Raw genomic sequence first — 24,298 nt, 5'->3', positions numbered from 1 at the left:
TAGCTTTTTCCATCACACAGAACACATTCCCCACACAGGATTTCTAGTCTTACCTTCAGAGTTCTGACTGCGAGTAATCTCAGCGGGATTCATTAATATCAATAAGAAGCATATCCTCAGAAGTCTGAGCATTTCTTCTAGTGTTTATTAGATTCAGGCGATATTTGGATTGAAAAAGAAAATAAAGAGAGCAGTCAAAAGGCAGCATTCGCCCCAAACTTCCACTGCTGTAAGTCAGAGCTGGTCTAAGCTACCAAGTGCAGACTGACATCAGAATGATCTGCTAGTGCTTGCTCCCAAGCTTTTAATTTAGATCTTTTTCCAGGCTAGAGACGCACTTTATGCAAATACAAGTCCACCAGGGGTGTGCGTGCAGCCAGGGATTGCTTTCCCCCCGATTTAGTAAATGGGGGGGCTCTTTTACTTTTTCCTTCCTAGCAGCACTTTACTAACTAAGCCACATTCCAACTAAATACGACTGAAATGCAATTTTGCTATAACAAAGAAACAAAAAAAACCAAACTTTTAAACTCAGATAAAATAGAAAAGAAACACGGAGATTGAAAAAAGAAACTCCAACCAGTCCTTAAGTCTTCCCTAGCTCATGGAGTTGCCTGCACGACCACTGCAGCTCTGCCCTGCCCTGCACTTGGCCTGGCCTTCAGCATCAGTGCTGGGTGCTGCAGGCAGGGGGGAGGAGCGCTCCCTTTCCTTCATTTCAAGGGCTTAACTGCACCTTGCTTACTTCCCCCATTTCTTTTCCTTGCTGAATTCGGATCTGTGCTTTTTTTTTTTTTTCCTGTTGTTGTACTCTGCCATGGATTGAATTACAGATTTGAACATTTGATAATTAGAAACACCTTTCTCAGACTGCTTAATCTCACCTATCTGCAAGGTACCCTTTTACAAGAACACCTGTCAACAGCCTCTAGCAATATCTCAGCCTAATGCAAATACATAACTCCAGCCTTGTAACAGGAGCGACTCAAACTGATGCATGACAACACATTGAAACACTGGGCTTTAGGAAGCTAGTCCCCATCCTTTTCTTGCATACACCGAAGACCTTTTCAACTACTCTGGGAGCGCCGCACTACACCTCTCTCATTCAGACGTATTTGGTTTCCTGGACAATGAACTTTCTTGTGTTTGTTTCTGCCATTGCCCTGTTAATTTTGCAGTAAGGTTTGATTACTCTGCATGGTTTAAATCATGCTATCAGTGTCAATCCTGACTTTTTTATTCCAACTCATTCACTTTGATCACAGAGCGTACTTTAATTAAGGCATACCAAATTAATATATAAGGAGATTAAATGCTAAGAGAAGTTCTCTTCTATCCTGACTAACTGCAGCAGACAATTAACATGTGCATAAAGGATCTGCAGTGAAATAGCCCTCCTTGATAAGAATCTGGGAGATGAAGTATTTCCTTTGTCACTGAAACCAGTCCATTTGCAGAAGTTCCCTGGAGCTTTCAGGCAACCCTAAATCAGCCTGTGGCACTGCAGCTTCCACCCAGCATCTCCCTGCAGAGTTTTCCTTGCACCATGGCAGCACATGCCATGAGCAGATCTCCAAGACATCTCTTGCTGGACTCTCGGGTTATGGGGAGCTTGCAGATTGCCCCTGCTCTTGCTCCCAAAACACATGCTCTTACATGTCAAGAAATCCTAGACACTTTATCGCCCACCTCCTTGATGCAGCCAGTGCCTTATCTGAAGCCTGATAACCAGAAAACTAACCTCATAATCAGAAGTCTTGCTGATAACCTCACACAGTGAGTACCTTTCTTCCCCCTCGCAGCCAGGCTCTCAGGATCTCCACAGAAAAGCCCTACGTGCAGCAGCGTGGGAACACTCAGGGGGTTCAGGCTGCACATGGAGGGAGGGAAGAAAGTAGAGGGCAGAGAAGAGAGCTGCTGAGTTCTTGTGGCATCCGTGGGGTCACCCAAGCACTTTACCTGCCTCTGCCACATGTGTCTCCTGTAGGTCCTGTAGGGACCGCCCTACAGCTTCAGGTGCCTACCCAGCCTTCAGCCAGAGGGAAGGGGAAAGGTCCTGCTCGGGGAGCTCTGAAGGCGAGAGACTCCTACAGCAGGCAGCAGAGGACTCACCTTCTCAACCTGAGATGAAGAGAGTTCAACGGGATATATGGGAACAACAAACTGGGCCAGGCTGGTGTGGCCTGGTACCTCCCACCTCCCCACGCTGAGCTCCTGGCAGCAGGGTTGGAACTGACTGTACCTGGGGCCACCCAGTCAAGGGGGCTGTGGCTTCTGCGAGATGAATCTCTGCCAAATTTCTGCTGAAAGCTCCCGACTAAACCATGCTTTTGCACCATGTCTTTTCTCCTACGATGCAACATATCCAGTGCCACCCTGACAGAACAGATAGTTCAGTTATTCTCCAAGGCCAAGTACTACTTGTTATACCACTAAGAATTGACTTACACACCACCACCCCTGCAGCAGGACAGGGATGGAGGAAGGACAATAAACCCAGGAATAAAACAGCAGGACACTAAACCGGCCACACTTGTCTCCCTGGATGAAATCTCAAATAATTTCAGGGAGTTTAAACAACTATTGGATTCAAAGATTTCTTTGCATGAGATGTGCAAGCAGTTTGCACCACACAGACAGGCTCTCAAGGTCATAAAATACAAAGAAGCCCAAGAAGTAGGGGTGGAGGTACCATCCCTCAGGGATGCTCTGCACAGCATGTTTAAGGGGGTTTCTGAGGATAAGCACCAGATACATAAAATACTTCACGTTTACCTTCAAACAGAGCAAGGGCAACTGCACATATTTTCTACCTAGACTATTATCTCTACAGGACAAAGCTACTAAGCATTTTTATTCTGCTGCGTGACTGTGTACTGAACAGCCACGTTATAGAAAGGAAAACAAGGCAAAACTATCAGAATATTAAGAACAGGATTGCAGTGTTTTGATTAATATCTACACCCAAGATATTTGTGGTGTTTTAACTTACTTTCACTATATTGTGCAACATCTTAATAACAAAGAAAACGTGACCATACATACCATGTGTGTGTGACAAGTGTCTGGAGATACCCTGACAGTTACTAAGCAAGGAAGCTGTCGCAGAGCTTCCCATGCTGTGAGTGGTCCTCCTCCAAACACTGGGAGAACTTCTGGCCCTCTGAAGACCAACACCAACTCCTCCAAGACTCAGACCCTCAGACCATAAGGTTACTCTGGTTAAAGATTTTCCCTTCACTGCTCATATTTCAGTGTTTTAATTTTGCATCTCAAGTGTAACAATACTTGTTTAAATTGAGAAAACAAAATAGGAAATCAAAAGAAAAAGATTACTTTCACACTGCATTTTCTGACTCAAAACATCTTAAAGCTATTACAAACAAATGTCTTAAATTACAAAACTAAAAGATATGAAAGACATGAAATGCATAGTCTCTCATGTCATCATAACCTGTGAGAGCAAAGTGCCATTGAAGAACTTTATCTTAACATAAATTTGTTAAACGCAGCTAAATTAATTACACAAGAACATACTTTCCCATTATTAAATAGGTCCAAATAAAGTAAAAGAAAAGAATGAGTTCATTCTAAAGCATATAGGGTTCATTTTTCCAAGAGAGAAGTCTCACTGCAAGCTGTGCTGAAATTCAGTAACAGATGCTGAAATCAGAATAATTCTGAGCCTCAACTACTGCTGAAAAAAAAAACCCACCAGTCAAACCTCTCACCCCTTACTACAGAACATTTAATCTTCACAAAGAAGACTGAGAATAAAAGGCTATTAACTTTGCAGGAGAAATCACTAAACATCAGGAAAAGGAAGTCAAAGATAAACCTAAAAAGACAAGCTGAAACACCATACCTGGCATGAGATCACCAACTGTTAAATAAATATCTTGTTTATACTTGAAAAGCAAAAGATAAGTCAGTTCTTGCTTCACTTACCAGCTGATCTACTAGCTGAGGTTTCTCTGCTGTCTCACAACACTTACACCAAGACATAGGCCTGCCAGTTCTGTACTGCTTCCCGGTGATGCCGCTTGTAATTTTAAAGGAAGGTTTTATCCCAACTGCCAGAAACTAGCCATCTTAACAGGGTTTTTAAAATAAGACATGTTAAAACAAATACTTCATGTTCCTGGAGGAAAGGAAAAAAAAAAAAAAGTTCCAAGCTACTTAAACCTTTGAAATCAGGACCCCTGAGGGCTAAGGCTCAGAGGCAGCTTGACTTACAGAATGTCTGCAAGAAACTGCCCGCAAATTCTTTAAGCTTATGGGAACAATTCACTTTGAAAGTTTATTATCAAATCCATCAGTTTAAAGCGTAGTTTTGGCAAGTTCTACCATAACTTCTTTAGCTGGAAAATGGCATATGCAAAAGCAATGAGAATTTATGAGGCATTGAGAGGAACATGAAAGAAACCCAAGCGAACGCGAGAACAGTTTTTTGTGGACTGTTATCCCTTTAAGCAATACTTAAATACTGTTTTAATAAACTGAAGGTTGTGTTGCTACTGAGAGCTCAATTCTCAACACAAAGAGCTGTTGCTGTGGACAAGCGTGACTATGGTTACAAAAATGAACACAAGAGTTAATGCAAAAAGTCATCTCAAAAAAGTTTATTAGCATGAATAAAAACGTGATGAATGACAGTAAGAGAGAAAGTAACTTAGCATGGAAGAATATCCATTTAAACAGTTTATAATCAGCAAGGTTTGAAATAAATGGATAACTTTATTGCCAGATTTCAATTGATTTCTTGAACAACAATTCGCATTGTAGCAGATTCCTCACTAGGACTATTGCTTCTGCTTGGGTCTGATCCCTGTTGCAGCTAAGAATTAAAAAATATCCCCCGTTACTGCTGGACTGCAGAATGCGTTGTTGGTTTAAGAGCTGGTAAAAAAAGAAATTCTCATCCGAAGACTCTGTTTAAAAATTAAAAACAAACAAACAAAATTTTCCTAATCACACTACAAAGAAATACATTAGTATTTTGGCCATTAAAATTCTTACATGGTATTTATTCAGCACGGCAATCCCACAAATTCCCTCCCTTCACGTAACCGTAAATCAAATCTCTCTTTCAGAGGCTGCTTCTTGGCTTTGATTCTGGAGATTTACTTCATACGCGCTTACACCGGCTTCAGGACAAAGACAGCATCATCTAGTACATAGTAGTCATTATACATATCACCTTCACATAGGTATGGCAGTCTGGTGAAAGCCTCTATGGCAAAACCAGCTTTACTGAAAACTTCTGGCAGGCTATTAACCTGTTCTTCCCAAGTATGCCCTTTGATTTCCAAAACTTCTGAGGGCTTTTCCCACTTGCCACCTACTGAGAAAAGAAAACAAGTTTTGTTTCAATTATAAAGTAAACTTAATTGCGTGTTGTACTTTCCCTCAGAAATTACACTACATAGGTTATAATCCATTCCACTCAAATATAAGGTTGGCAAGCCATTTGTAGAGCTGTTGATAGATCAACTGAAGGTTTTATCAAGAGTTCAGAAGAAGTTCCTTCTTAAGGTGATCCCTTGTCACACTTTTAACAAGCAGCTCCAAAACTGGCTGAAAAGGACCTTCCATCACTGAGGCTGGTGTTCAGCAGACATGGACAGACAGACAATTTAATGAAGATCTTTTCCAGCACTGTATTTTTTTCTTTATGCATAGAGTTCGGCCAAAAAATTACCACCAGGTAATTACATACATAGAGACAGCATCTGAAAAATCATGATTTGCTGGGAAGTTTTCAATGGCAGATTACCTTACTAGTTAGATAACGGATGGCTACAGAATCTGTTGTGGCAATGGCCACTTACTAGGCGATGTAATGAAGATAGTTTAGGGCCACATAAAATTAAGAAATGGAATACGTGTATTACATTGGAAAATATGTTGTTATTTGCTATATACAATGAATAAATCTGAAATATTACAGGCACAACTCCTAGTTCAAAGTTCAGAAGTGTTCACTCACTTTCAAAGTAACGTGGAAACATGTTCTGGTTTGTGCTGTACATTTAACACGTTTGCTAAATGCAATAGTAAAACCCCTTCTAAACAGGAAGTTCTAAATCTCGTGATTCAGAGCGTTCTGCAACTCCAAGTATTTCCTAAGTTCCTCTTCCTTTGAGCAGAATAATTTCCAGAAAGATACAAGAAATGGCATCTGTCAACAAATTCCAAAAAGTGCTAGTGCTGGCACTTGACTGGATTCTGTACAGTGTTGGTAAGACCTTTTTTTTTTTATATAAGCTTCTTCTACTTTCTCATGTAACAGAAGATACAGGGTTAAAAATGTTGTCGTTATGACCTGCAACATAGCTGGAAGTATAGTAAATGCTTTGCTAAGAGTTGAGTTAATTTCTTCTGTCTTCACGCAACTTCCAAAACAAATGACTCTTTACAAATGCTTTTTCTTCCAAAAGCCTGAAATGCTTCTGTAATCTATGATTTCTGGGTCAAATCCTACTGCTCTCTCCTGCAAGGAATGCTCCAGCAGCAGCATGATTTCGGCGCTGCTGTGCTTGTTCGGGAGGAAGGTTTAGGCAGCCCAGCAGCAATATGTACTGAAGCTATGGAGTTCTGCCCTGCCAGGCCAGAGTGCAAAAGCTGTAACAGGAGATGATCAACTGCAGGAGCACAGCGTACTGCCTTTTACCACACAGAATGTAACTGACAACTTACACTGCCACAGTCTTCAGATTGCTGCAGCTGCTATGGAATGCCTCTGATGTTGATTTGACAAAGAGAATTTCATTTTATCCCTGTAGAAGTAACAGACACCAAATCTGCTTGAATCCAGTCCATAAAACATGCAGTGAGAGAAACGATAAAGAGACTATGTTGACTGTCCATAGGAGAGCCTTCCAGACAGAGTATCAGCAGTAGATTAAGACAGACACCAGTTCAGTTTTATTCTAATTTGTTACTTTTAAGAACATAGGAGAGGACGCCAGTAAGCTACTATTTTCACTTTCACTGCCTAAACTCAATTCCATTTTTTAAATAATTAAGCAATGTGAATAAAATGAGATATACCAAAAGTATTTAAATAATGTTTAAAGTTCTTACTGAACTTTTGTTTTAAAGTAAATCTCTCTGAGCAGCCATATTAAGCCGAACACTTCAGTTCCTTAATTAGAATTCTCTTCCCTGACTCATCTTCCTGTTTTCTCTACACATTTTCTTAAATGTCAGAACTAACAAGCAATACTGTTATCCTTAGAAACAAAGAGTCAATATGTCCAAGGAAGTGGAAGAATGTCTACGAACTATTGAGAATTCTTCCCAATGTTACAAAATTGCTAAGTTTTAAATGTCTCAATTTCTGACATTTCTGCTGCCTCCATCAGGCAGACTCACTTGATTCTCAGAGCTGGGAGAAGAGAGAAACCCTTGGTGAAATACACCACAGAGCATCTCGGTGTATGTCACCCACCTCGTCTCCCCATCTTAAAAAAATCAAAGTCTGAAGCATGTTTTTCTCCATTCCCACATACCTCTTTGCATGAACCATAAGTAGCTCTTCTGTTTGGTTTAAATAATGCTTTGCTTTCTCACTGTCCCTCACATCGCCATTTATTCCCAGCAGGTGCTACAGACAACTGCCGTGTCACTGTAACACAGCCCAGGTTTCAGGAAGCTGAACACTCCGCACACACTGCGCTCCTAACGTGTGCTTTCTCAGCCCATGCATGCTCCCCGTCTCGGCCTCAAGTTCTATGGTTTCGCTTTTTTACTGACAGACACGAGGATCTGTGTACTCCTGAATGCACAAATCGTCAGAAGTTCGAAGTACATGCATCATCAGAAAATCACTATTCACTTCAAATCAACAATCTGACTGTAAATGACAGCGCTATTTATTTCTGCGGGATAGCATTTGCAGACTCAGGTTCACCCCATTCAAAGCAAACAGGAGATGGAACAGTACTGACGAAAACAGGTCAGTTGATTATTCATTCCTAATGAAGCACTGTCAAAAATAGTACGTTTTCTTTCCTAGATACTCTATTTACACACTTAAAATAGCATTTAAGGCAGAAATACCAACAAAACTGTAGGAGAAGTATGGCTTTATTAAAATACTAATTGTGAAGCTATGGAGGGATTCTACAAATAAGCACCTTAATGTTATTTGCTTACTAGACCACTCTGTCACTTGATGCAACTGACTCCAGAATTCCACTACAGAAAGAAATTTGCTACCTAGTCATCTCTACACCCTCTTACATCAAGACTTCAATGGCTAACTAGAAAGGATGTATCAAGAGAAACTGACATTTACTGAAAATACATCCAACAGAGAACAGGGTTTCAGAACTGGGGATTCACAGCGCAAACTTGAGCAAAAAGTTTTAGTCCTATACACCTGCAATGTTTGCCATCAAGTTAAGATGATGAGACTTCATTAATTACATTTCAGTTTTACATGGCTAAAATAGAAGAAAAGTAGCAGGATTATTATTTCCCCTCTATCCTTCCTTCCCCAGCCTAGTTTTATTTCTAAACAAAAGCCTGAATGGCTTTATTAAGATGTTCTTTCATTACAGCAGAATACTGTTTTATTCTCAATCCATCCCCCAAGGAAGCGTTTATAATCAAAAATAACAAGTCTCCATTGCCCTTGCAGATGATCTTGCTAAGAAATTTAGACTGGAATTAAAAAAATATTGATATTGATGTGTACTAAGTTTTTTAATTCTGCAGAGGAAGGGGGCTGATAATTACACAATTCATAAAAATTGTTCACTACTCTAACGCTCACTTTTAACTAATCAACAGAAAGGCACAATACTGAAGAATTGAACTCCATGATCATCATCTCATCGTTGCTGCTTCTATACAGCATTACTGTATTCACAATCATTATAGTCTACAAGGTAGGCTCAAACTGATTTTGTTCTTCAACTGAAAGCAGTCCTAGCACCTCCATAAGCAGAATGAAAAGACATTCCCCGCTCCCATAGCTTGTACAGTTACGCTCTAATGATGTGGTTGGTTGAAGTTCATATGTTGCACACATCTGTGAGCTCATACCTGTCTGCCACAACAACCACAATTTCTTTTTTAAATGAAATGCCTTAATTTTTTTTTAAATAAAGCTAAAATTATACTGAGTGTATTAATCAGCAGGTTGAAGATTGTATTTATTAATGCATACTCAAAAAGTACAACTAGAAATGACCACCATAAGTCATTAACTCTCTGGATTACGTTCCATTAGAAGTAAAATAATTTAAATTCAATGCCAAAATATTTACGAGCTGAAAAGTTAGTAAACTGACCTTACTTGCATACAGAAATTGTATTCATACACTGTACAAACACAGAAACTGGACATTAGTAGAACTGATGCATACAGGAACACGCCATGTGAACACGGGCTTCACAGCTGGATGTGGCACAGCACGGCGCTTTGCTGTACTGGTGGCTGTGTAAACAAAGACAGGAAGCTGCTGCTTGTTGGTTTTGTTTCCTTCACCTGAAGTAGTATAGTGGGAAAAATTAACCAGGCCTTTTTAACCAGGAGAAAACCTGCTATCTTACTTTTGACAACTAGGTCATGCTTCCAGCAGGTTACGTTGCACTCAAAGTAAAAATATTTACAAGATGTACTACCAGAAAATAAAAAAGGCCTTATGTATTTGAAAGCTCCCGATTTTTCCAATGATGTAAGCCAATCTATTAACTTGACTTTTATGTATTTTCCACCATAATAGGGCAACACTTAACTATTCTGCTACTTCAGTTGTTGATAAATCATCTTTTGTTTTAATCATTTTTTCTTCCCTCTCCTTCCAGTTAAAACGAAAGCTGCTAAGTAAAAGCAGGAATGAAGAGCAGAGAACAGAGAACTGTGTATGTCATCACCATCTGCTTTATCTATACTTTAGAGAGTAACAAAAAGCCATACTTGCTATTTAAATATCCATTAAATAAGGTACATACGTTAACAGATGTAGTATTAATCTAATTTAAACCCTCTGAGTTGCCAAACTAGAAGTTGCTTGAGCATTATTTAGTAACTTTCCCCAAGACATACAAAGGGAAAAAAAAACGAACTATAAAACTATACAGAAAGATTCTTCTCCCAACCTCAAATGCAGCACTAACCTAACCTATTTTAAATAATCCACAGAAAATCAGTAGCGGTCGAAAAGTTTTTCGAGCAATTGCCCAAGAACTTCAAAAGCAGCGGTACGCTGAGCGCTGCCAACAGCCCGTAAGTTTTTACCAATATGGGAACAACATAGATACATACACGCAGATACACTTTTGTATTTATATATATATATACACAACTATATATATATTTGCACATATATGTACATTTAACAATGAAGCCTCTGTTAAGCTTGTATTTTGCCAAGAAGTTCCACCAAGTTGTTCTGGACTTTGATAAAACAAATTAATTAGAGCTCATTCTTGAAAATATTTCATTTGTAGTTCCTCTTGTGCCCTTAGGCCAGGGTACTTTGATGACAGAACCATAACAAAATGGTTTCCAAAAAACTCTGTAACATTCTTACAGATATTTCCTCCACTTCAATTTCTGTAGCCTAAATTAAGTAGTCTGTATCACTGGATAAAGCCACACATCTTACCTCACCATAACAAATTTCCAGCACTAAAGTTTTGAATGACAATAGGACAAAAAAAATTTTGCATGACATCAAAGTTACAGAAGACAACTTCAGAAATCACATGTATTTGGAAGCAAATGATCCTTCAAAAAACTTGGCTTCTCTTGAGAAACATTATGAATTCTTCCCTATTCTAAGCTTGCACTGAACTATTTCAGAGATGCAATGTGAAAGAAAAAGGAATAGAACACCAAGTCAAGCACTTCTCCACACATTTTTTACTTTATCTCTGTACTACCCTGATTTCCTCTGTAATTTCCTTTAAAGACTTAAGTCCCTGCTGAGTTAATCCTTGGTTTGAGTGTCAGATATGAACATAGTGAAAATAAGGGGTATGTTTTAACACCTCTGTGCCCTCTGAAGATTAGGAGAAGGCAAGAAGAAAAAGAAACATTTAGAAACCCATAAGTACCATATAGCTAGATAAGTAATGTGATAAATAAGGAGGGAGGGAGCTTGCTGAAACAGTAAAGGCGTGAAATTTACCTTGAAAGGGAAATTCTGCATTTTAAAAAAGCAAAAACCATTTGCATCAGTAAGTAAACACTTACACATTTTTCCCTAGGATCATTTGGAAGATGACACTGTTTATCAGAACAGATGAGTATGTGCTGCATTTCCAATTCATTCAATACGTTTGATGCAACCGAAGGGGCTGATGAAGAAGTTAAGCTTTTTCACAGACATACTTTCCTACAAAACGCAAGGAGAAAACTGTACACGGCAGCGTTGAGTGTTTTCTGAACAGATCATCAAAACCAGCATGATGTCTGTTACACATTACTTCCCATTCCACAAGAATAAAAACAGTGGGAGAAGACTCCATCTTTCAGAAGAGAACTGCTAATGCTTCATAAAAATTTCCCTTTTCAGTTTAGATTTAATTTTATGTATTTTTACATGAATTTCATTGCATTTCTTGTATGTGAATTGTGCATTTGTGTAAGATGTACATTAATCAACAGCAACAAAATAAACTTATTACACGGTGACATTCTGTTTTCAGCCATATTAGTGTGATAGTTTTAATGGATACAGAGATGAAAAACTACTGAGTCTTGCAGCAGCTTCAACAGCAAACGTATTCTGAGATAGGCAAGCAGGAACAAAAAACAACAGAAAATATAAATGCATATACTATCATGTTAAAGCTCATTTGGGATGGGAACTCCCCCCAGCCTACCAAGGAAAGGAAGATGGTGGTCATTGTGAAAAGGCTGCTCTAGCAACTTCAAAATTCAACCACCAGCAAGACAACTCCCTTCTTCCAACCCTACCATCCAATGTCAGGATTACCTGGAGCGCCAGCCTTTGTGAACAAATGGTGCAGGCTCAAACACAGAAGTACACAGAAGTTACTAACTAGCTAATGTACAAAATCAGCACTGTGACGAGTGACCTGCTGGTGCCAGGCATGCTTCCTGCTCGGGAACAATTGCACCTATCGTCATTTAGAAGCAGCAAGGACTGAAGTGCTACTTCACATTTCAGTGAAGCGAGAACTGACAGATCAGAAAAAGCAAGTCCCCATCTAGCACAGTACTGTGTTTCCAAATGCTCCAGGAAAATGGGAAATGCACCTCTCTCTTCTCATCCCTCTCAAACAATCATATAAATAAACACTAATGTGTTCAACAAGAAAATTTCACAATCCCAGGCTGGTAGTGTTGCTTTTTTTCCTGAACTGCAGCGACTTTAACATTTTTGTCTGGGAGAAACTTAAATCATTCTAGTCATAGTATCTTGTACTGACTTTACACAAATACTATGTCTGTATTAGAAAATACAAAGCATTTTGTAATCACCCTATGGGATACCTACCGGAATCACCAAGTTAGACTAGTCACGCAAGAGCATGTTCTATTATGATACCATATGATTCATATAGCTTACATGACGAACTTATACATGAACAGGAAGTGCATTACTTGTTCTACACGTTGAAAACAAAACTTCTGTGAAAAGCTTAATTTATGATTAAGCAACTTTGGACTCTAGGTGTCACTGTAATTCCAGGGACAGAAAGCACAGAAAAAAATGTTACCTCCTACTCTACCTCACCTTGTTCTCTTTGAACAGGCTTCACACTGACAGTTCCCACAACTACTGTTGCACTATGTTAAGTGTAGTAACCCAGATATGTTTCCTATCTCCAACTCTAAATCCTGATCTAACACCTCACCTGACTCACCCCTTCTTCATTTGCCCCCCCTTTAAAATTCAGAAGCCTCCCCAAGCAGGACCAAACTTTTAAATTAGCTGAAACAAGGAGCAATCCAAGCTCCACATGTACACACGTATTGTTTTTTCAGACATCATCTTGTAGAACAACTGAATGAAAATACTGAAATTTAAACTCTTTTGTACATGATGAACACAGTATGGCACTTCACTGTTTCTTTAGACTATAGCTGAATAGAACAGAAGTGGAAAAGCTTCAGTGGAATGCCAATAACTTGTACATTTAGTAACTTGTATTGTCTAGAAATGTTTATATAGGCCCATACCCACGACAGAGGTAAACAGACAAAGTATGTTTGGAAGTTTCGGTAGATATTTACCAACTGGAACAGTCGGAACTGATACAGGCATACTAAAGTTAATCTGCCACGTGTTGCAGGCCACAGAAAGTCACAAAACATCACTGCACTAGCCGAGACTCATGAATAATGATTTACAAGTTGCCAAGTCTGACTTCTGTTTACAGGATATCTTCGCCATTCTTACTAGTTCAAAGTTGAAATTCACTCTAAGATCAGCAATCAGAGAACAGCTTTCTAGTCCCTCAGAATTTACGAATTTAATATCCTATTCTATTCCGAGTATGCTGCAGGCAATTAAAGATGGATTCTAAATGGACTTGGAGTATTTTTTTCTTCCTTAATTTATCTACCTCCTGGTGAGTGAGGAGGTTGCATGTGGTCTATTATGGTTACCCAACAACATGCAGAAGAGTAGATACTGGGTGCAATAGTGATTGCAAAACACAATGACGTATAGTTTTGAAGGCACACAAACAACACAAACACACAAATCACTTCTCAACTTCTGCTTCTAATATGCTCATAGAAGTCTAGTAAGACTATGCTGTTATTAGGAATTTAAAATAATTTTAAAGAGAGAAAGTGAAATTGTTCTAAATTATAGGAACACTGAGTTGTAAGCAAATGTGCTTGAAAATACCATACAGATGCATAAGTAAAACCCCTTTAAGACATACTACTTTTTAGAACAGCTACAAAACTATATGCTCAAATAATATGTTTTAAGCAGCTCTTGAAATTATGTTATTTTTATACTTAATTCTTTTTTCTCAACCCCCCTCCTTCCTCAGTATTACTGGCATAAAGAACAATAGATTCATTTTGATTGCATTTACGATTTCCAGAATGTTAACGTTACTGGTTCTGTACTTTCTGGGAACATGTGTCTTTCCACTGATAATTCTTACTAGTCAAGGACAGCCAGCGTCCAAAGAATGACTGATGAACACCAGCCTTCTAGAACTCAAACCACCCTTACTGTGCCTCAAGTTGAATCCCCACAATCACAGGCATCTGAAAGAAGTTTCTAGCCTCTTTGATGTGTATTCACAGGGAAAGATGCATTCAAAACGTTCTTCAAAATTCAACTACAGGAAATAGTGGAATGTCAGCAACAAGTTTTACTTCTTATTCCAGTTACTAACAGAACATTAATAACGGTTGGTATTTTGCATTAGTACATGGTCTATATTTTACTTTGAGAGCTCATATTCATACATTATGAACAGCAAACATTATCTCCTTAGGAAGTTTTAGGTGTAGTTCACCTGGAACACTTGAAACACTTTGAGCTAAGCTGCTCTACTCGATACTACATACAGTTCTGATGGATTTGTTCAACGGTCACTAGAGACAACTGGGGTTACCTATGTGACAGCAGCAGAGGGCCCTAATCAGAGATCAGTTTTCCCATGTTGCTCCAACACAGCTCAAATGTGGCAACCTGCAGAACAGGATATGTGACTTCAATATCTGAGCTTTTTGTTGGTGCCAACAACGTATGCTGGGGAATTAAGAAAATGGCTTACCTCATGTGTCCTATTTACCTATTATTTCATACTTCTCAGCATGCACACTACAAGTTATTTATAAATAAGTCAAATAAAAACATGTCAATTATTTACAAAACATTTAACTCAGGATACTACAACCTACAAAAGTTTTCTTTAGTCGCCTAAATAGCTACTAATCCATGTACTTACCATTTTCCACATATGGGTGAAACGGCAGAACTAATGCTAGAATGACTCTGCCTCGAGTTGGCTCCAGTACACTTCTAATATCTTTTAACACAGTCAGTGGCTGATCACAGCGATCCAGCAAATTCAAACAGCTGATAACATCATACTGAAATCCTGTGTTCTGCCATTCATTTATACCAAGCACCCTACAGAGAGATAGAGAACCAAGTTTAGAGACAATCACCGAGGATAAAAATCGCCAATGGATGTGCTGATAGCACAGAAAGGCCAGCCAACTAGGCAATGAGGAAAGGCAGACAGTCTTATGGAAGAGAAAACCACTCAACAATAGGCATGGCTATATATTCAGCCACACCTTCATACTGCCTTATAAATATCAAGGTATTATTAAAAGTCTGATGTCCTAAAATAAAACTGAATATACTTCTCAAGTAACAACAAAGCTGAAATATGATTAACAGTTTGCAGCAGTTTAACCACTCTGACTTAACAGCATGCAAACCCAGTTGCTATTAATTTTCCATTTATGCACCGGTAAAGAAAAGAAATCCACAGTTATTTCATTCTTTGGGTTGAAGTCTAGGGATATAGGGCCCCAGATACAAACCATTATTCAACAAGACTAGATTTGCTACCTTCAAGAACTTCCAGCAGTTGTGACGAGTGCACCACAAAGTTCTGAAAGTGATGAGGTTTTTGTTACTAAGTGCTGCACAATCTTAACAGCAAGAGCTAAATATAATGAAAGATTCTTTACAAAGCAGTCTATGACCGTAACTTTCTGAGTGACTAGAGAGATACCTGAATAATCTGTGTGATTGCCAGGATTCAGTTTGCTTGCTCTACAGTCCCTTTAATTCCCCTCGCAATTTTGGACTGTTCATTCATCAGTATCCAATTTTTGTCTCTCTAATTATCTTGCTTAAAGCAATTTACACGAACTGTGAGAAAACAGACTTCAAAACAGTCGTTGCTGATTTTGTCTTAACAGGTAACAGGGAATATTTGCATAACAAAAGCCCTGGTAACAAGGAACATCAGATGCGTTTGCTTTTTTGTTTTAGTATAGTTCAACCCTTTCCATAAAGATCAAACAGTAGAGGAATTGACTGAAAATACTGGATGTTTATAAAATATTACGAAGATTATTTTGCTGTAATGTCTGATATAAAAAATGCAGGAGCCATTCAGAACAATACCTGTATTTCTTCTTCTGAAGCTGCCATATCATAGTTTCAGACAACTCGGTGGCATAGATTTCTTCAAAGTGAGGACTCATGACTTTAGTAACCTCTCCGTCTCCAGCTCCTAAGTCGAGAAGTCTGTGGGATTTCCATTCTGGATTTATTTTAAGCAGTCTTTGAAATTGTTCTGGGGAAAACACAAACATTGAGCCCCTTCCCAGCAGCCTGAAAGGTAAAGATGAGAAACATTCAATTTCATACAAACTTTAACAGGAATGACAACGAAGTAATTTAAAACGTGCTTTGGCAGCAATCAGTCACACAAAATAGAGAAGGTCACTGCTCAGATAAATTTACAAATCCAGTTCAACTTGCCTTCTACTTGTCAGAGATCACACAAACACATAGCTACATGCAGTTTTAGTGGCTAAGACTTCAGGAGGAATTTGATCAGGAAAAGAAGAGCTCATGGGCTGCAGAGCAAGAAAACGATCACGCACAATAAAGCAGGGAGAGGGAAGATAAAGGCTGGGCCTCATTTGTCATGTTTGCAGATCTGAATCTCTTCCACCTGCCTAAAAAGGAGAAAGAAGACAGAGCAAAGGAAACAGCAAAATGGCTGCAGACAGAAGCATGCACAGAGAATGAGGAATAGGATTTGGTACTAGGAGGGATGGCAAGGAAGAGATTTAAAGAAAGCATGAGGATAACACCACTGGAGTGGCAAAATAAAAGACTTTTAAATTGTGTGTTACAGTGGCTTTTGCTGCCATTGCAGACCCTGCATTTAACACGAAGAGCTTTCAAACAGAAAGTAGGTAACTCATTAAGGTATTGGGTGGAGCTGACATCTGGATTCTTTATGGATCAAATCAATGACATACACGCCCATAACCGATTGAAGGCTACACAGTGACAGATTTCTGCTGTCATAGCAGAATTCAGAAGATGAAAGAGTTAGGAGAACAAGCAGAGGAAGAAAGAACAGGTCAATGACAGACTAAAGGTAGTAAAAAAAAAAAATACTATTTAAACTCATGTTGGATAGCGGGTTAAATTTATGAACAGAAGTCTTATCAAGAGGAAAAAAGGTAAATGGATAAAAAGGATGAAACAATAAAAAATCTGAAAAATAAGAGGTCTAGATAGACTATTAAAAACAAACACCACCAACAAAAGGGTAGGCTACACAGGTATGTAGAAGAAACTGAAGTAGGATATTAAATATACATTAAAAAAAAACAGAATGCAACCAATTTATGTAGAGCCCTTTGCAGCACACTCGTGTCAGTGCACACTGTCTAACTGGCTCACAGCTATTATCTGTAACAGCACTATGAGGTGTTACTCAAAGCACTGGAGAGCCTTTGAAAAAAAAAAACAAAAACGGAAGAGAAAGGAATATGAGAAGACCAAAGGAACCTTTATATAAGCCTACAAGTACTAAAAACACCACAGGGAAGCTCAGAGACATCTGGTTAGAAAATAAAGATTATTTTCCTAGCCTTAGCAGCCAGCTGCTATCCGCAAATCAGACTGCACCGAAATATGTATAGATGTGGGGATGGTGGAGAAAAGAGGCAAATGCAACAAAATGCATTCTTGATAGAGTCAAAAGCGCTAAGTTGTTACACATGTCTGAATGAGCAAAAGAGAGCGAGTAGAAACTCTGACGTTTTGGGTAAAAAACATGAAAGCAACCACGAACAGCTAACCTCTCCCGCAGCCAATCACAGGAGAGACCGACGCAATGGGACCAGGAGAGTGATGGTTTATAAAACTCTCTATTCCCACCTCACTGACGTTTCGTCAGTCAAACGCGCCGCACCAGAAGCTACCTGTTCGAGTACAGCTTACACACAAACCACAGTGAAATTAAGTTTTAAAGGATAAGAGAAAAGATAGAATTCCTTTCCACGGAAGTGTTACAAGACATCACTCAGCGACTTCTGCATTGTTTAGAAATTTGCCTAATTTTGCACCAGGTATGCACATAAGCCTTAGACTCAATACAGAACTGACTGGACACAGCCACCTCCATCAAGGACAACCACAATAGGAAATGCTACGGATATGGCAGCAGATAAAGAGCAAGGAGGAAGAAAAAAAAAGCAAAGAGAAGGACATTATCTAGCACAAAGAAAATGCTCTCTTATTTGAGAGGATAATCAGAAGGAAATTAATAATGGTTATAAAATACAATTAGAGCCCTCTGCCTCTCCCCTGACTAATTGCTAACACTCCTCCTGCCTTGCTCATACTGGAAATGGCGTTGTTTAATTACGAGGGTTTAGGGAAGGAGCACAGTAGGGCTTTGCAGATCTGTTAGTCTGCCAAAGGGAAAAGCGTAGAACCTTAAGAAAAGCCGACAGACAGGTCAAGAAGTAGGGCTGAACACCTGAAAAACCTACACCCAAAATGTATTTAGTTTACCTAAGATTGACTTTTCACTTACCCATTGATAGATGTTCTAGACATAAAAAGGCTAAAAATTGAGGACACAAAAGAGTGATAGAGCTGGATAAACAGCCAGCCTGATTTTTCAATGCTGTTGTTTAGGAAGATCTGCGTTCCTTGGTCAAGGTAACTCTGGACAAAAATGGGCTGAAGGGATTCAGACAACTGTTCTGTGTTGCAGACATACCACTAGAGAAAGAGACAAAGGATCATTAAAAAGTTCAGCAATATAAAAATAGAAGTCGTTAAAAAGAAATTGAACACAAAGAAAGCTATTATCAGTTTCTGTAAATATAAAAATTCAGCTTTCTCTCAAGACTTTTAAACAGGCTTCAGGATTAATTAACTCAGACAGGAACTGTAATCAAGTGAGGACAGATGACTCACTATAAATAACACTTAAAAATTTTATCTTAGTCACTATGCTGTACTTTAAAGAATTTTATTAAACAACTTTACTAGAAAGCTGACACAAGTCCTACGGAACAGTACCACACCGGTAAAACAGTATGAACTGGGACAACGTTGTATTCTGTCTTTGCTCTTAATTTGGTTCTGATGTTCCCTGAAAAGGGATATACATATTCCCTGAAAAGAAGTCAGGAAGTGCATTTGCAACATTCTTTCCAGGAAGAGATAGAGAATCCAATCAATACTATAAAGAACAGCTTGTCTGTCATTTTTCACCACTAGCCTACACATCACTTACTAGTACCAACAAGAACATTCACGAGTCTTTCAAAACAATTTTGCCTATATAGCTTACCCCCATTATGTCGACTAATAAAATAATCAGGTTCCCACATCTAAGAAATCATCAGTACCAGCTGAAAGACAGTTCTACACTTTCTTATTTGCAGAACACAAAGCCTGAGTAAAAATAGGCTCATGATTACTTTCACCTCGTGTTACCTGGTAACAATCAGTCCTATACAAACTTATCTCCCCCTTAAACCTTGCAATAACGTCCCCTAATCTGGCTGCCTGTGCTTATGGTACAGTCAAAGAGTTGCAGGTATGCTAAAAAGATGTGTAGGTTTCATCAGCATCTTCTAAAAGTGCAGAGCTAAGGACAGCACATGGCCAGCTGGGGTAACTGCGCAATGATTCTCACCTAAAACTCTCTTTGGCTCTGGGCAGCCTGCTCTGGTGGATGGCAACCCTGCACTCAGCAGGGGGGTTGAAACTCGATGATCTTTGAGGTCCTTTTCAACCCAGGCCATTCTATGGTTCTATGAAAACAGTGTCTGCAGTCATACTATGAAAAATACATCCTGAACCCTTCATGTTCGTTGCATGACAGAGAACAGTCTGCTACCGCATGTTTACAGTGTTCAGCAGCACACTGGAACTTCCAGTCACCACTGTGACACTAATGTTAAGGGTACAGGACCCTTATTTCAGTACTGGGCTGTTTCACAGTAACAGTGCCAGCAAGTGGAGGGAAGCAGACAGCTGCAACAGGACCATGGTGCTGGATTCATGAGTAGAGTCTCCACCAAACAGCCTCAGTGCAGCAAGGTGCTCCAAGACCTTCCAGCAGAGGAGCAAACATTCCACAGCTTAAGTCTATTCAGAAAACTTCTTGCACTCTGGCTAAGCTTCTGGCAGAACCGAGCCCTCAGCAGTACTTTCAAGCATGTGTGATCTTTTCCTCTCAAACCCAGACTTTATGAAACCCTGCACTGTACGGCAGAGCCTGGCACAAGGATTCTCAGGACTGCTAACTACCAGTTCAGGTCTTTTCTGACTGCTGCACAGAGGTACTTGAATGAATCAGCACAGACCAGTGATTCCCAAAAGGAATCGCTGGCAAATCATGAAAAAGCACTCAAGCAGCTGGCAGCATGCTTTGCCCATCCATCTGTAGATGGCAGGAGCGGACAATCCCATAGCGCTGAGGAGCGTGCTGGGATGCGTGTTATTGTGAGGCTGCTGCCTAGCCACACCAGGCAGGTGCGGACTGGCTCCTTGCATTGCCATTTTCAATAGAAAACGAAATGCATCACAGTACCAAAGCTGTGGGAAACACAGAGTTTGATTCTTAAGTGGTATGAACACCCATGCGCTGTACCTGAGCTCAATTTCTTCATGGTTAAACTTGCAAATAACAGTACTGGCTAAAACGCCTGTAACTATCTATATCATGCTAGTGAATAATAGAAGTGACACCAAGTTATAGGAGAAAAAAAACAACAAAAACAATCCAAAATTCAAATAAAAGTAGTGGTGAAAAACAGCGTAATTCTGGAACTAATTCCTCAAAACAGAACTTGCTTTTGTATTCCTCCATGTCTGATTCCTGAAGAGCGCTTTTCATGCCACTAGTTTCATAAATAGAAAGCACATCAATCTGGTATAACACAATAGCAGAAAAACAACAGCACAGAAATCTGAAGAGAAGTTTTAAGTTACATAATAAAAATTATTATTGAAAACTCTTGGCTAATACTGAAAGAAAAAAAGAATATATATTTTTAAACTAACAGTAAAACTGCTGAGTGCCAGTACCAAGGGCCTCAACATGCAATCCTGACTCATGAGTAACCCCAACTCTGTAATCCTAAGTCTTACTAAGCTTACTAAATGATCAATGCATTAAAATTGAAATCCAAATCCAGTGAAGTGGAAGCAGAGGCTGCTGACAACAGGCAACCTACTTGTGAATGACACCATCGCCTTCACAACGTGTTTCCTTGATCTACTTGTCTTTCTAGTCCAATTTCTAACAGGAAGGACTTGCAAGTTCTCTTTGCTCAGCAGAAGGAAGGTTCTTTCTGTAACTCCAACCTCAGTTGCTGTCATTCCACCCATCCACTGGATGACCCAAACCGCAGGCTGAGCTCATTCACCCCAGTAACAGCTTCACGCGGCAGCAGGACTCCAGGTGTCACTGCCCACTCAGAGCACGAAAACTCTCCAGTAACAGATCAGCCTGGAAAACTATGATGCAGAAGTACTTCTTTTTCCTTTGTACAGCAATCCTTAACTATTTATACTGTCTTCTTCATTAGCTCAGCTATGCATACTTGACTCAGATAAAACAACACCTTCCTTCAGCTCTGTACGAGTTACTGGCCCTTCTGAACTCCTGCCAGATTCTCAATAGCGTTTCAGTAAAACGTAGCACAGACCCGAACACATCTGGAAGGCAACCCTACCCCAGAGCCACCACGCAGCCACGGCGTGGCTCTCACTTCCCTGCATACTCCACACCGCCGTGCCTGCGCTGCCCAAACACAGCGCTGACCTTTTACTGCAGTTCTATCACCCTGCAAACTCGGTTCTCGTTTGACACCTACCACCGTTCGCAGGCCTCTGCGAGCTTTGTTGCTCGCTTTTTGCAACCGTGGGTACGTTCTTCCAGACTCACCGGCACTGATACGGCGCCTGCGGGATTACGAACCCACCGCGTCCATCGCCACGCGCAGCCTCGGCTCAGGCGGTGTTTACTCACCGGGACGCGCAGCACAGCGGCGGCTCACCCAGCCCGGGCACTCCTCGCCGCGCCGCCGCAGCCCCGGGACGCCGACATGGCTCTCCCCGCCCGCCCGCCCGCCGCCTCTCACCCGGGGAGCGCACGTCAACTTTCTCGCTGGGAAGACGCGGCCGCTGCCGCTCTTTGTCTCGCTCAGGCGGGCGCTGCCCGGCCCGGGGCCCCTCAGCCGGCACAGGGCCGCTCCCCCCCCGGCACCTCGGGCCGCCCGGCCCCCGCCCGCTGCGTCCCGCGGCGCTGCCCCGCCGCCCCAGGGCCCGGCGGCCGCGAGGAGGGGGAGCGGAGGGGGCGGGGAGGGCAGGGCAGGGCAAGCGGAGGCCGCTCGGCCGTACCTGGTGGTTCTCCCCGGCGCCCGGCGCGGGCGGGCCGTGGCTGCCCATCATATTCGCGTAGAGGGACCTGGATAAAGGGCTCCGCAGGTACCTGGCGGGGCCAGCCCACATCCTCCTCCTCAGCGCCCACAGGAGCAGGGTGTAGCAGCCCAGCCAGCACAGCCACAGTCTCATCGGGGGACGGGGCTCGGAGTCACCCCCTCCCGCAGCCGCCGCCTCCCCTCTCCATGGCAGCGGCGGCGCGCAGCCCGCTGAGCTCGGCGCCCCGCCAGGGCCCGCACGCACACCTCGGGGCGGAACGCGGCGCCGCGGCGGCGGGGCCCGGCCGGACCGCTCCGCTGCGACACGCCGGGGCCTGGCACGCACCCGCTCCGTCCCCTTCTCTCTCCAATCGCGGGGCGGGCGGGGCCGCGGGGCGCCGCTCTCAAACCGGGGAACGGCGAATGGCGGCGCTCGATCCGCACCGCTCCCGCAGCGGCGGCCGCCCCTCCGCGAGGCTCGCGCCGCCTCCCTCAGGCACGCACGTGCTTGGCCCCGCCCCGCCCTGACACCCGCGCGCGCCTGCGTAGAGCTGCCGGAGCGCGAGGCGCGGCGGCGGGAGGGAGCCGGGGGGCGGAGAGCGAGGGGTGGGGGAAGCTCCCGGGTGTCCCGTCGGTGTCTGTCGCGCTCCCAGCCTTAAAATCTTTCCCACTGGAAAAGACCAAAAGCACCAAGACCAAGCTCAGTCCACTCCCATCACACCACTAACCGCGTCCCTCAGTGCCGCATCTCTGCAGTTCTGGAACACCTCCAGGGATGGTGACCAGCACTCCCTGTGCAGCCTGTGCCAGCGCCTCACCACTGAGACTTTTCCTAATATCCAACCTGACCTCCCATGGCGCAACTTGAGGCTGTCACCTCTTGTCATATCACTGTTATCTGGGAGCAGAGGCCGACCCCCATCTCGCCACAACCTCCTTGCAGGGACTTGAAAAATGCTTTCAGACAGCAGCATGTGCCCTTGCTAGAACAAGAGCCCTAGTTCCTGTGGGCTTGGGTTACATATTATACCACTCCTCTCACTTACATTTGAATAAACATAGGTTATTTGTAGTAATACATAGTGAGGAATACTGTATCCAAATGAAAATAAATGCAAGCCTAGACAAAGCCTGTCACATGAGTCGAAATTCCAACTGCACATGGCATCAGGGCTATCGCTTCTAGTCTCTCAGAAAAATGTCTCTTAACAATCACTAAAAAAAAAATCTCTTTCCTTTAGATCCAGTTTGAAAGTCTAGAGTCTAGCACCTTCATTTCCTGGTAGAAAGACGTGGGAAGTCACACCACTCAGGACACAGCCTTTCCCTGGAAGATCCTCTGATCAAGCACTAATCAAATCCAGCCTTGGAAATCAACTTATTTTTTCCCCTCTGGGAATGAAACAGCTTTAGAATCAAAATCCAAAATGACAAAAAAAAATTTGCTGCTTTTTAAAACAGACATCTGCTTGCAGGGTGTAAATGAATAAATAAAATTACTTCAGGCTAATTACATGTTGTTGACAAGGAAACATTTTATCACATATAAAATAATGATAATTAACTTCATATTGAATAAGAGATACACTAGCTTTTGCCTTTGCATTGTTAATATAGAACCTGGGTATGTTTTAATAAGACATTTCAAAGTTCCTACTCAGGGTTACATTTGTCATTAATATCCTGCTGCAATAGTTGTATCCTAAGCATATTTTTCTCTTGGTAGGCCGTAAGGAATGCACTATTCGCACACATTTAGGTAGTAATTCTGGTATGTTATTATATTGTACCCTTTATCAACTGCTGGACAATCTCAGAAAATGATTCACTGTGTAAGTGTACGCACACATCACTCAAAGCAATGAGAATGCCTGGGGAGGATTTCCAGAAAAAAAAAAT

At 41.5% G+C, this 24,298-nt stretch overlaps 3 protein-coding genes across 12 annotated transcripts in view; 1 reads left to right on the top strand and 2 right to left on the bottom strand.

The window, feature by feature from the left end:
* Window positions 1-4,462, bottom strand: part of OTOA (otoancorin) — a 36,846-nt gene extending 32,384 nt beyond the window's left edge. Inside the window, exons 1-3 of one of the 5 annotated variants that reach the window (XM_021411346.1) lie at window positions 2,246-4,462; window positions 2,116-2,124; window positions 54-137 (exon numbers count right to left, since the gene is read on the bottom strand). In XM_021411346.1, coding sequence (XP_021267021.1) covers window positions 54-132 — 79 coding nt within the window. In that variant the 5' untranslated portion in view covers window positions 133-137; window positions 2,116-2,124; window positions 2,246-4,462. Of the gene's footprint in view, window positions 1-53 lie in introns of all 5 variants that reach the window. The other 4 variants (XM_021411345.1, XM_021411344.1, XM_021411343.1 and 1 more) reach the window with 4 other exon arrangements.
* METTL9 (methyltransferase like 9) lies at window positions 4,611-22,553 on the bottom strand. Of its 3 annotated transcripts, XR_002443101.1 has the most exons (6): window positions 22,380-22,553; window positions 18,550-18,740; window positions 16,110-16,319; window positions 14,911-15,095; window positions 14,575-14,651; window positions 5,213-5,347 (listed from the first exon to the last, which is right to left on the bottom strand). XR_002443101.1 is itself a non-coding variant. In XM_021411349.1 (5 exons), exons 1-5 carry the CDS (start codon window positions 22,551-22,553, stop codon window positions 5,142-5,144), a joined length of 966 nt encoding a protein of 321 aa, XP_021267024.1. In that variant the 3' UTR covers window positions 4,611-5,141. The 3 variants fall into 3 exon arrangements, 2 of the variants coding, with proteins under 2 accessions (XP_021267024.1, XP_021267025.1); XM_021411349.1 differs by lacking the exon at window positions 14,575-14,651 and having other exon boundaries at window positions 4,611-5,347; XM_021411350.1 differs by lacking the exons at window positions 5,213-5,347; window positions 14,575-14,651 and adding an exon at window positions 11,037-11,357.
* On the top strand, window positions 6,107-12,315 carry IGSF6 (immunoglobulin superfamily member 6). Of its 4 annotated transcripts, none has more exons than XM_021411354.1 (6): window positions 6,107-6,244; window positions 7,610-7,963; window positions 8,803-8,900; window positions 9,823-9,879; window positions 10,160-10,243; window positions 11,230-12,315. In XM_021411354.1, exons 1-6 carry the CDS (start codon window positions 6,178-6,180, stop codon window positions 11,266-11,268), a joined length of 699 nt encoding a protein of 232 aa, XP_021267029.1. In that variant the 5' UTR covers window positions 6,107-6,177; the 3' UTR covers window positions 11,269-12,315. The 4 variants fall into 4 exon arrangements, with proteins under 4 accessions (XP_021267029.1, XP_021267028.1, XP_021267027.1 ...); XM_021411353.1 differs by having other exon boundaries at window positions 7,607-7,963; XM_021411352.1 differs by lacking the exon at window positions 11,230-12,315 and having other exon boundaries at window positions 10,160-11,012.

The sequence above is a fragment of the Numida meleagris genome, chromosome 13 (assembly GCF_002078875.1).
Source record: "Numida meleagris isolate 19003 breed g44 Domestic line chromosome 13, NumMel1.0, whole genome shotgun sequence".
Classification (NCBI taxonomy): Eukaryota; Metazoa; Chordata; class Aves; order Galliformes; family Numididae; genus Numida; species Numida meleagris.
The sequence above is the reverse complement of the archived record's forward strand: the minus strand, read 5'-3'. Positions and strand labels throughout refer to the sequence as shown.

Bases quoted from the DNA above. Each gene is read 5' to 3' on its own strand.
- METTL9 (XM_021411349.1), bottom strand. From the start codon at position 22,553: ATGAGACTGTGGCTGTGCTGGCTGGGCTGCTACACCCTGCTCCTGTGG. The intron at 16,320-18,549 runs GTAAGTGAAAAG...TTTACCTTTCAG, and splicing joins TCTAGAACATCTATCAATGG to GCTGCTGGGAAGGGGCTCAA. The intron at 5,348-14,910 runs GTAAGTACATGG...TTCTTTTCTCAG, and splicing joins TCACCCATATGTGGAAAATG to TAGGTGGCAAGTGGGAAAAG.
- IGSF6 (XM_021411351.1), top strand. From the start codon at position 6,178: ATGGCATCTGTCAACAAATTCCAAAAAGTGCTAGTGCTGGCACTTGAC. The intron at 6,245-7,606 runs GTAAGACCTTTT...ATTTATTCCCAG, and splicing joins CTGGATTCTGTACAGTGTTG to CAGGTGCTACAGACAACTGC. The intron at 7,964-8,802 runs GTCAGTTGATTA...ACTAATCAACAG, and splicing joins AACAGTACTGACGAAAACAG to AAAGGCACAATACTGAAGAA.